The sequence below is a fragment of the Pan troglodytes genome, chromosome 1 (genome assembly GCF_028858775.2).
Source record: "Pan troglodytes isolate AG18354 chromosome 1, NHGRI_mPanTro3-v2.0_pri, whole genome shotgun sequence".
Taxonomy (NCBI): domain Eukaryota; kingdom Metazoa; phylum Chordata; class Mammalia; order Primates; family Hominidae; genus Pan; species Pan troglodytes.
The window spans coordinates 130,196,598-130,208,689 of record NC_072398.2 but is presented as its reverse complement, the minus strand read 5'-3'; the positions used below and the strand labels follow the sequence as shown (position 1 = coordinate 130,208,689).

The 12,092-nt window shown below is 35.4% G+C and overlaps 1 protein-coding gene across 5 annotated transcripts in view; it reads left to right on the top strand.

Moving 5' to 3' along the window:
* SLC30A7 (solute carrier family 30 member 7) overlaps positions 1–12,092 on the top strand; it is a 99,790-nt gene that overhangs the window by 74,475 nt on the left and 13,223 nt on the right. Inside the window, exons 10-11 of one of the 5 annotated variants that reach the window (XR_010153005.1) lie at positions 3,997–4,089; positions 4,406–7,935. Coding sequence is in view for 2 of the 5 variants with exons in the window: in XM_009426398.5 (XP_009424673.1) it covers positions 3,997–4,044 (48 nt within the window). In the remaining 3 variants the exon portion in view is untranslated. Of the gene's footprint in view, positions 1–3,996; positions 10,927–12,092 lie in introns of those variants that run through there. The other 4 variants (XM_009426398.5, XR_001707961.4, XR_008539747.2 and 1 more) reach the window with 4 other exon arrangements.

The window sequence follows — 12,092 nt, the reverse complement described above, 5'->3', positions numbered from 1 at the left end:
TAGAAATAATGTTTGAAGAAAACATGTTAAAGAAACATGTAGAAATATGTTTGAAGAAAAGTCTATAATATGCTTGGGGTTTATTACCATTATCAGTTCCACAAAACACAAAAGATGGTCTCTCCTAATACATATTTACTCCTTGATAGAACTTCTACCTTTATTTCTTCCATCTTTTCTACTCTTTTGCCTTTCTCACTTGTGCCTGATAAGTCCTAAGCCCCCAACTTCCTGCTTCAGCTTTTTGTGCTCTATTCTCTGTCCTCAAAATAGAAGTTAACACTGACACTCAGGAAGGAACCAAAAAGCCTCCTCACAAGCCCAAGTAAGAGTGCCCCAAGTTTCAGAAACTTTCTGCCTCCGTAAACTCTCCTAGGATCATAATCCCTTCCTGTGGCTTTATCTAACTTTGCTCTGTCTGCTTGAGGGAGGGGGTAGAGCAGGAGAAAGTGGATTACTATTTTTCCACCTTTCCTTTTCTTTTTTTTTTTCTCTTAAGCTTTTGGTCAAGGGCTTTAATGTTTCCTAAGTATTGATTTTGGTTCCCTGCTCTGCAGTTTTTCCTTATCCATCTTCCCATTATCTTTCTTCATCATTTGTACTTGAAGTCCGCCAGAATCTGACCTCCTTTGGAGGTTGGAGAGAACAACCACAGGTTGTGAGGCCAACAGATCCCTAGGTTTATTGTTTTTAAGTAATCCATATGATTTAAGTGTTCACTGGTTGATGAATAGTGGTGGAAATAATAACAGCACCAGCAGCTGGTATTTATTGAGAGCTCATCATGTGCCAAGTACTGTGATCAGTACCTGACATATTAAATGAGCCTCAAAAGACAATTTACAGACAAAAAAAACCCACACTCAAGTTACTGTTATTGACTTGTAATTTAGTCACAGTTACTCATTATTTTGCTAACTCTGAAATGATTTAGGTTTCACAAGGAAGAGTAAGGCAGTTTTTCAAGACTTCATTTTAAAGGGATAAGGATGAATATATGTTCAGTCGAAATAATTTTCTATAGTCATATTCCCGTTTATTTCCCTAAATTTTTTACTTCTGATTTGTTATCCTTTCTACAACAATAAATATGTATTGAAGATATTCTAAGCCTATAGCACCAGGTTAACATTTATTTTCTTAGGAGCATAAAAGTGTTCAAAATAGGTGCCTTTCCCATTTATAAAAATGTTGACTGGAGTATGGTTTGTACATTATTCTCAGGATATGCAATGAGTACTATATGGTTTTCACATTTTAAGGGCCTGTCAGCCAGCCTCTGGCTCCTGGTCCCATTCTAGGGGTAGAATTTATGATGGATCTGAGTAGTGTTTTCATCTGTTGGAGTGTCTGTCATGTCTTTGTGATGTGAATAAACTGTAGAAAACTTAGTTTGCATTCAGAGAGTAGGTGACTTACCATAGGATTCTTCCACTTTTCTCTTTACTTTAAAGGAAACTGGAAGAGGAAAATGAGAATCTGTAAAACTTGAAGCTGTCCTCATCGGGCCAGATGGATAAAGCAAAATGACTTTTTTTTTTCTTTTTTTTTTTCTGTTAGACTGAGCTTTTGTGGAAAGCTGTAAGCCCTCAGGGGAAGGATATCAGCTTGAGTAATTAACTCATGATTATGCAAAGAAAATTTACCTAGCCTCTTTTTTTTTTCCTTTCTTTGTTATTGCCTTGGGCTACTTCATTTTTTATTACCATCTTCTCTGTTTAGGGCTAGGAGTAAGGAAAATGACAGAGACAATAAAAAGAGCCCAAGTTTTGCCCATTTTGCTTTCACTAACAATGTTGTTGAAAAATAAAAGAAATTAAGACAATTTATTTGAATAATATTTGTTTCCTCTTATGGTTTGATATATAAGAATTTTTAAAGAGTTCCTAAGTACAGTCATTTCAGGTGTCATCTGGATAATGTCAGATCATATAATTGTAATCAATCATAATAATTTGTTTGTAATAGCCTTTTATAAGTACCTGGTATATAGCAAGGATTTATTGAATATCTGTCAAATATTGGATGAATATGTAACAATTGTGTGAGATTAGTAGGGTTGGTGTTTATCAATGCTTTTAAAATGAGAAAAAATTAAGTTTGATTTTAATTTGTAACTCAAGAACATACAGATACTAAATTCTGTCTTTTTTTCTGCCACATCATCTTAGGAGAGGATGCTATTAAATATATTTTTCTTAAATTTGAATAACAGAGGCTTTAACTTTCCCCACGAAGGCCTTTTATTTAAAAAAAAAAAAAAGAAAAAAAAAGGAGAAGCACCAGCAAAATTAAAATATGTTTCTTTTGCTGACAAGCTTCTAGAGCCTGCAAACCTTTTATCCATTCGAGTAGTTCCTGAATCCTTTCAAGCACTCAGTATTGTACAGAGCCCTCCTACCTGAATTCTAGAAAAAAAGCCAAGCTAGAAAACAGTGCTTTGAGGAGTCCAGAAATTACTGTAAGAAGGTAGTGCTAATAGATTTTTTCCTCACTCTGGTTTTTTCCTATTAAATATTCCAATTTACCTTTTATTCTATGGTACTGAGAAGAAAGGGCTTATTGTGACTAATGGGTTCCTTTAATTAAAAATAGATCATTTTGGGTTGAAAGAAGGAAATTAGTAGAATTTTAGTTAATTCAACAAATACTTATTGATCACTTACTGTGTGCTGGCTCCCACTTGAGGTTCTAGGAGTCAGCAATGTAAAGAAGAAGACCAAATCCTTTATCTCGGAGACATTATATTATAGTGAGAGGTCAACAATAAACAATAAACACCATGAATAAGTTGTATAATACATCACAAGGTGATAAGTTTACTGGGAGTGCTGAGGTATTTACCAGCTCTTGTACCAAGCTTTATTTTTTTCTTTAGCCTTTGGCGATTTCAGTTTTCAGAGAGGAGGAAGAACTAGCAGAGAAGACTGAGAAAGACTGATAAGTGAGGTAAAAGGGCAGCCAGTGAATATTCTCTGGAAGCCAAAAGGGAAAAAATATATATCTATAGGCAGGAGTGACCATCTGTATTATTGCTGATAGCTGAAGTAGGAAGAAGAGGCCTGAGAATTGGATATTAATGTAAGCAATGTGGAAGTGACCTGGACACAGTTTTGGGGAAGTGTTGGGAAGCAAAAGATTGGTTGAAATGAGTTCAAGAGAGAAGTGAGAAAAAGGATTTTAGACAGCAAATATGGATAACTCTTTTGAGGCTTTTTGCTGTAAAGAAGAGGGGAGATGGGAAGCCCAGAAGGGGATGTAGGGCTAAGTAAACATTTTTGTTGCTTTTTTTTGTTGTTTTAAATAGCTTTAGGGGGTACAAGTGCAGTTTTGTTACTAGGATATATTGCGTAGTAGTGAAGTTTGGGCTTTTAGTGCAACTATCGCCTGAATAGTGTACATTGTACCCAAAAGATAATTTCTCATGAGGTTTTTTCAAAGATAGAAACAGCTACAGTGTGTTTGTATGCTAATAGAAGTGATCTAGTTGAGAGGAAGTAAATTGATAATACAGAAGATATTGGGGAGAATTTAGAGAGCAGTATCCTTGAGTAGCAAGTTCATATCCAAAACAGAAGAGAGAACTTGGAGTGCAAAGTAATTCCAATAGATGGTTATACTTGCTAAATTGTTTACTAATCATTTATCACAGGAGGATTTAGACAGGGTTGATGTATCAATTTCAACTAGGAGCCAACCAGTCAAGCATCATGGTGTCCTCTAACAGAGTAACTGTAGAAGGTGAACTGCATTTTTCTAAGTATCACCTGGATATCTGGATAGGGTGTGTGACTGTTAACATGGCTCTTTTTTTTTTTTTTTTGTAGTGGTAAATGGAGATTATTTTTTGTAGCTTATGAATATATTTGTTTCTGAAATAATTCTTTTCTTTTTTTAAAAAAGTGAGATTTGTAAAAGAAAAAAATTACTTTCCTGAAATGTGTAGGGTGTTATTAGCTTGTTAGATTTTCTAACTTTTTTTTTCTTACTTTTCAGGCTGGAGTGAGACAGCTCTACGTACAGATTGACTTTGCAGCCATGTAGTGAATGGAAAGAAATTATGCACCTTTTATGGACCAAATTTTTCTGGTACTGTACGATCCAAAACATTGTACCCAGCTTTTTAAAAGAGAGAAATTATCACTACAACTCCCGAGCACTAAGTAGACGGGGTAGAGTCAGCCGTTCATGCTTTGTGGGGAGTTCACAGCTAAGGGATCAGATTTAAGAGGATATCTCCTGGACTTTTGGTCTTTTCTTTTGTGCTCTTTCCTCCAAATCTTTTTGACTTCTGAGGATTTTAGCTTAGGATGTTAATTTGTCCTTTTGTCTTTCTTTTTTTGTTTTTGTTTTCTGTTTGTTTGTTTTCATGTTGAATGCCCACACCACCATCCTCTCATCCCAGCCAGTAAGAATTTCAGATTGTGGGCCTCCAGTCTTCGGGAATGTCTTCACTGCAGCTGCTGGAAATCACTGCTTTCATTCCCACAAAACCAGTATTACTTTTTTTTAAAAAAAGAAAGAAATTGGAAATCTGTGCTATACGTAATGTCACAATTGTTGACGTTCTTCAGTATAATCATGTTTGTTAAATTGTTTGTACCTTGCAAACTTATGAACCAAACCATATTGGGTTTTCAAAGTGCCTTTGTATCCAAAAATGTATTTGCCAGCATAGAAATGTACCATCAAGAGTCGTGTATGTTTTATTTTTGTTTTTATTTTTTATTTTTTGAGATGGAGTCTCTCTCTGTCGCCAGGCTGGAGTGCAGTGGCATAATCTCAGCTCACTGCAACCTCTGCCTCCCGGGTTCAAGCTATTCTCCTGCCTCAGCCTCCTGAGTAGCTGCGACTATGGGCATGTGCCACCATGCCCAGCTAATTTTTGCATTTTTAGTAGAGATGGGGTTTCACCATGTTGGCCAGGATGGTCTTGATCTCTTGACCTCGTGATCCGCCCACCTCAGCCTCCCAAAGTGCTGGGATTACAGATGTGAGCCACCATGCCCGGCTATGTTTTTTTTTTTTTTTTTTTTTTTTAACAACGGATATTCTGTAAAATATCCTGTACAAAACAAGACTATTGCCAGTAATGTATACAAATTGTCTTTTTGTGTACTTCCAGCATAGGTTTGGATATATGAACATTTTTCTTTTATTGTTTTATCTTCACAGAAAATAAAAGGTGTTAATTTGCTTTTTAAAACAAATTTAATTATCACATTTTAAATTACTTTGTGGACTGTGTTTTCAAAACTTTGCAAATTCATCTGTTACACAGAAAATTTTGACTTAAAACATCTGCTGAATTCCAAATTTCTGTAATAGCTACTGTATCTGTGATAAACTTTCCTATATCTTTCCTTGCCATTTCTATGGATTTTATAATGAAAGAAAAAGGCATTGGAGACTGAAGGCAGAAATGGTTGTGACAGTGCTGTTTGGCTTTTTCATTCTTCAAATGCCACGTCATCCACTTTGTTTTCCTGTTTATGCTTTGCACAAATACAATTGCTTTCAGGAATCCTAAAGCAGCATTTTATTGAGTTTGAATTATTAAAGGTACGGAGGAAATGTGGTGATGTAGAACTTTTCCTAACACAGGTATCTAGGAAGTAAGTGCTAAGTTGATTTTCTAGGTTCTTACGTATTTGAAAAATAAAATTGCAATTCGAGATAAGTGCTTGAGCACTCTACTTAAGTATTCTCTGTGTTTTATGAAGAGAAAATGATCTGATTTTCCCTCATACTTCATTTTACAATACATATTCCCTTTTAACTTTAAAAAATTGTAAATGTGGGAGAAAAAACCCTGCAGGATGGAAACAATGATTAAGAATGTAGATCAATAAGTACTTTTTAGTGATGTGGCAGAAATCCCTGTTGATTCTAAGTTTTAGAGTGTCTTTTCCCCTATATCTGACCTACAACTATAAACTACTCTCTATTAGGAGAACTAGACCACTTTCTTCATTCTTTTCTAAACTGCTGCAGATTGCTGTGAACTCTATCAATAGTCTCTTTTCCGCAGGCAAAGTGGCATTTTCTAAACATGTTTGCTTACTGCCAGGTGGTTTGAAATCTATGATTTACTGCAGTAGTATGTGCTTAAAACAACTGTTGAGGTCTTTTAAGCAGGAAAGTTCAAAAGGAAGTGTCCTGATAATGGTACTGGTTTTTCTACAAATATAAGTAGTCATTTAGAAGTTTGCATCCACCACCAAGTCTGAGAGAACTCTGGGATATTCTGTGGGTTTTGGCATATTAGATAGAGAAAATGACAGATCTAGATGAAGGGAGATTTTGGATGTGTGCCTTTAAAAACTGATTATGTATAACTACTGATATTTCACATATGGAGATATTTGAAGACCCAAGTCTGCCTTTCACAGAGCCCTCCATTCCAAGTTTAGTTTTTGTCAAAATATGAATCATTTTATTTGACTGTACTATCACTACACAAATGCATGAGTATGTTTATACAGTGTTAGACTGATGTGAATTTGCATTTGTTACATTACATTGCCAGCGCATATCATTTAGCAAGTTGGCATTAACATTCATGCTTTAATTAAATGCCAGTATACCTATGTATGCAGCAGTAAAAAATTAGTGAGAAAAAGCAACTTTTTGTCACTCTTAGGAAATATTTTGTCTTATTAGTGTTCTTGGCACATGTGTATTACTAAAGTAGATAATTCCAATGAGAAATACTACCTGATTATTGTTACAAAATTAATTTACAATGTCCAATATCAATTGGGCTAACTCTTACAAAAAACAAACAAACAAAACTCGTATCTGAGTGTAACTTTGCCAATATTTTAAAAGCCAAAATATTCTCTGGACAACAAATTTGTATTGCTCAGGGACAGTTTACCTTGCCTGGTAAACCTTCCCAAACAGAAATATAGCTATACTATCTTTGGTTTTGTTTTTTTGTTTTTTTTTGTTTGTTTGTATTAGATGGAATTTCACTCTTGTCGCCCAGGCTGGAGTGTAGTGGCGCAGTCTCAGCTCACTGCAACCTCCGCCTCCCGGGTTCAAGTGATTCTCCTGTCTCAGCTCCCTGAGTAACTGGAATTACAGGTGCACGCCACCATGCCCGGCTAATTTTTGTATTTTAAGCAGAGACAGGGTTTCACCACGTTGGCCAGGGTGGTCTTGGACTCCTGACCTCAGGTCATCCTCCTGCCTCGGCCTCCCAAAGTGCTGAGATTACAGGCGTGAGCCACCGTGCTCAGCCACTAGCTTTGGTTTTTTAAACATAGATTATATTCCTCAAGATGAAGGGCTTAACATATCCACAGCTTCCTCAGTTTGCTAACTCCCCATGCGTCTTTGTGAAGGACAGTATCTAGTTTATCTGTAGGTCAGTGTTCCTTGTGCTGTCATTTCCTTTATATCTGGAATTTGTCAGCATTCCTGAAAACCTACACGTGTATATCAGTAACCAAAATGCTATGCCTTTTTTGCACCTTTGTACAGCAGCCAAATCATGAACTCAAAATGTATTTGATCACAGTTCTATAATGTTTTTACCTACCTATTATGGAATAATCAGTTTTTACAGAGATTATTAATATGGTAGAACCCTGTTATGTAATTCCAAAACTTAAGAACCATATTTACATTGCTTAACACAGAATTTTACATGTAAGCAAGGACTGGCTTTAGAAGCAGTGTAGTTCTACCTCTCATTTTACAGATGAGAAAACCGAAGCCCAGAAAAACTCTCATTTGCTCAAAGTCACAGAGAAAATTAGTGGCAAAGCCAAAAAGATTCAGATCTTCTGACTCGAAGTTGAGAGTTCTTTATACTCTATTATGCTGCCTCTCAGTGTAATATTTGCCTTTCTGTAAATGGGATTAAATATGATTTGTAAATAAAGGACATCTGACCTCCTTTTTTGGTACATTAAGGCACTTTATAAATGGACTTTTATTGTCTCATTTTTCGTATATAATTATTTCCATCATATTCTTTATGGAAGATGTAATTAATTTTAACTTTTTTACTCTTATAAAACCAGTTCCTGACATTTTAAAAAACGATATCTGTAAAATGGATCCTTTTATGAGTGAATTTTTCTGCTAATTGCCCAAGGCTAAATCCAATTTAAGGATTGCTTAGCTTCTTTATTTTGTTTATGGTCTCTGAACTGGTATTTTTTAATAAACCAGGCTAATTCACAGGTAATACCATTTCAGTCTTGTCGTGTTGGCTTCCAGTCACTGGAAAAGCTTTTGCATTTTAAAGATTTTTAGAGCCATGCAAAACTGGGCATTAAATGTTGCATAAAGCAAATCTTTTAAGTAAGGTAAAATGTTGAAGTCTTAACCAGAATTCCTACAACTAATTACTAAAACTGCTATTTCTAACTCTTCATGAAAGCATTACCTTTGGAAAGTTAAACTTTTTTTTTTCCTTTCATCACCATCTTTGAAACAAATTATTTTCCAATTCATAAGAACTTTGGTAAAAAAAAAAATAAAAGGAAATTATATGTTTTTCTTTGGACATTCGTTGGAAGGCTTGTTGAAGACATGATCCCCCAGAAGCCTTAGTGACCCAGATCTCAACCAGAGACTCAAGATAGCCTCAAATACAGTGAAAGATTATGTATCCAAAAAAAAAAAGAAAAGGAGCAGGGAAGGACAGTTCTAGTTAAAGCCAAATGGATGTGAGTCTGACAAGGATGTCTTTGATTTATATTTCCTAACTGCAAATTACACAGAAAGTGAGAATGGGGAATAACTTTTATTAAGTATTTATGTGCCAGGCGGTTAGTGTGGCCTTCATGTTATTACATTTAATCCTCAAATTTCTACAAAGGAATAATTTTGCATGATTTTATGATTGACGGAGCATTTTCAAATCTCCTCTAATTCTCATAACATCTCTGTGAGGAAGGAATTTTTATCCTTATTTTACAGATGAGGAAGCTGTTTGGAGATAATTTCAGTGACTTGCCTGGGGAATCTAGCCAGTAGTAGAGTACTGATTAATCAGGTGCTGACATCTGCTCTGCTTTGTGTATGTAATTCAGCAGTGCTTCAAAGATCCAAGAAGTTGTAGCAGATCTCAATACACTCTCCTATAAAATTAGTGAATAATCACCATGACAAAATTGGTATGGCGGAACAGTCATTATACATTATTTAGACTCATTCCTTCTTCCAGTGCCCTTATGCTTATTTCCTACTTTTACCATTGATCTTAAATTGTGCAGGCTAAAAAGAGGAACCAGAACTCCCTTAGCACTTTTAAGACTATTTAAAAAATAAAGTTTCGTTGGCATTGAAGAGTAAGCTGCTTAAGGGACTGAATGAAAAGATAGTACCCTTTGTGGCTGTATGAAGAGAGAAACTGAATTTCTACCCAAGAGACCTTAATTTAGTTTATTAGGGAATTATCTTCCCCAAAAGTACAAGTAATTTTGCACTGCAGGAGAAGGATAAGTAGATTTGATTTACATTACATTTTATACACACCTTTCAAAAGGAAGAAATCTGTTTCATAAATAGTAGTAATCTATGCTTAAACTTAACATTTAATGTTGACTTCTTACAACAGCCTTGAAAATTATTTGTAATTTTGATCATGATGTTGGAAAGCTTGTAATAAAGAATATCTTTCTCTTCTGCATCCTTTTATCCTCAAACTTAGCATGGATTCACATGCTGAGTAAATGTTTGGTTAACTAGTGAACATTTTAGATAGCTGTGTCAAAAGTAAGGGTTAGGGATAGGTAAAACCAGTAATTTACTGTTTTTTACAGAAGACATCTCAGCATTTCTTTGGCATTTTTGCACAAATAAATGACTATATATTCACCTTGGCCATTTTTTTTTTAAGTAGCCCTGTGAGCTGCTCATTCTTTTTCATATACAGATGTTATCCATTTTACAAATTGTTGGATCGGAATTTGACAGAATTGGGACTGTGGAACCTGGGTCACTTGAATTTTCTATATTTTGTATGGCCAAATCAGGAACCAGACAGTCTCCATAGTCTCCTTTGTTTTTATGGAAAATTGCCATATTCACATATTTCATTTATCCTAATGTATTGTCATCCAAAATGAAAGAGGTCTTTCTTGAAGGTGCTTTAAAGACATCACTACATGTATTCAATTACTGATTTAAATATTCCCAGAATTATTTTTTACCTTTCTCTTTTTCCTCTCAAACACAAAATTTTAGTAGTACCTCCCTCTATTTCTTCACTGATTTTTCATCTGTTTTCATTGTTATTTCCACTATAGAACTTCTACTTTATACTAGCGGGGAAAATTTTTTTTATTTAGAATTTTAATATTTGAATTTTGTTTATGTATCACATACTGTGCTACAGTTAGCCTCAATGAAGATTCTATTTTGAACTAGACATCCTGTCAATAGTTTGTCAAGTAACTTCATTGCTTCCTTTGATAGCAATTCAGTGAAATTTTTTCCCAAGTGATATTTTCCCCCAACTTTTGTGAGTTTGATAAATAGGATGAGTCTTTTATATTGGAAATACTGTGAATGGAAAATTGCCAAATCCCTTCTTAGTATATTTTAAGCACCCCTACAACACTTTACCTCCCTGCCTTTAGTGGTATTTAAACATATGGCCAAGTTAGTATTTGGGTTTGATTCCTTTGGTGAAGATTAAGGCATCAAAACATTTCTTAAAATGTTTGAGTACAAGGCTAAGTTATAATGTCAACTTTCAAAGACTATGTTGTGATTCGGTTTGAATATGCTGAAGTGAGCAATTATGATTTGCCCAAGTGCAATACAACAAATCTATAATGTATATTTCACATTTTCTACTTGAACACATTCATGTATATATTTTGTTAAACTTCATATGTATTTAAAAAGAATCATGAACTGTATCAAAATTCTTTCAATAAAATTTCTGTTTAAAAATCTCTACCTGAATTGTGTCTATCAGTTTGACGAACTGAAACAAACACTGTGAATCTTACAGGTATTGGAATAGATTCTAGAGGACTTAAGGAATGAAAGGCAAAGAATGATTCTCAGAGCCAAGAAACGGCAGAACTTACTAGGAGAGAAGAGATGCTAGGAGGTTGGAAGTATCTTTACATTGTGAACAGCCTCATTGTGGCTCTTAGTCAGCATCTGACCTCATAAACATGTCTCGAAGTATTTACTTCCAGATATTTCCATCACTCCCAAGTTGTTCTCTCATCTCAGTTTCTATGGATGACTTTGTCTTATATGACGTGAAGACCAAAACATCTGATGTGAGCCTCCATTATCCTTCCAAATTTTTCCCTCTGATTAGATGCAATTCTTTTTTAAAATAACTTCTTCCACAGTATCCCATGCACCACTCATGTCACCTTCCTTCTCAAAGGTATTCTTACCAAAGCAGCTTCTTTACTATCAATCTCTGCCATACTTCAAGGCTTTATCCTCAGCATGTCTGCTGTCAGATTCCTTGTATGTGGTCTACATTTGCTGCTTCTACCTCCTTTCTAACCATTTCCATAGCTCCTAGTAGTATAGCTTCACTCCTCCCTATTTTGTAGAAGTTGCTTCAAGGCCATCAGTGGCTTCTTGTCACATTCATGGCAGAACTACCAGCATATCAAATTCAAAATTGAAGAAAACAACTCTTTCCCATTCAATTCTCAACTACCAATTTGTCAGAATTCTTCATAGAATTCTTAGAAAACTAAGCAATGCCCTGTCACCTCCATTTCCTGAATCCCTTATCATAAAACGTCTTTCTTCCTTTGAAATCTTTTACTTTCTTTTCCATTCCCACTGCCCTATTCCAGGATTTCACTGATGACTGCAAGCAGAATCACTTTCCTTGCCCAACTCTAGCCACCTCCATTTCAGCCCCCACCCAAACAATTTTGGCTTTGGCCGGGAGTACAAGGAATTTTTGTTGAATCCAACTTTTGTCCAGGTGCTTTTGAAGCATTTGTCCTGTCCTGGCTTCCTGAATGCCGGGAGCTGGCCCCTCTGCATACCTGCTAGATTGAGACTCCCTACCTATCCTGTCTTCTCTGTAATTAGCCTCTGGCCTAATTCTACAGTGGCCTGTCAACACTCCTACGGAGCAG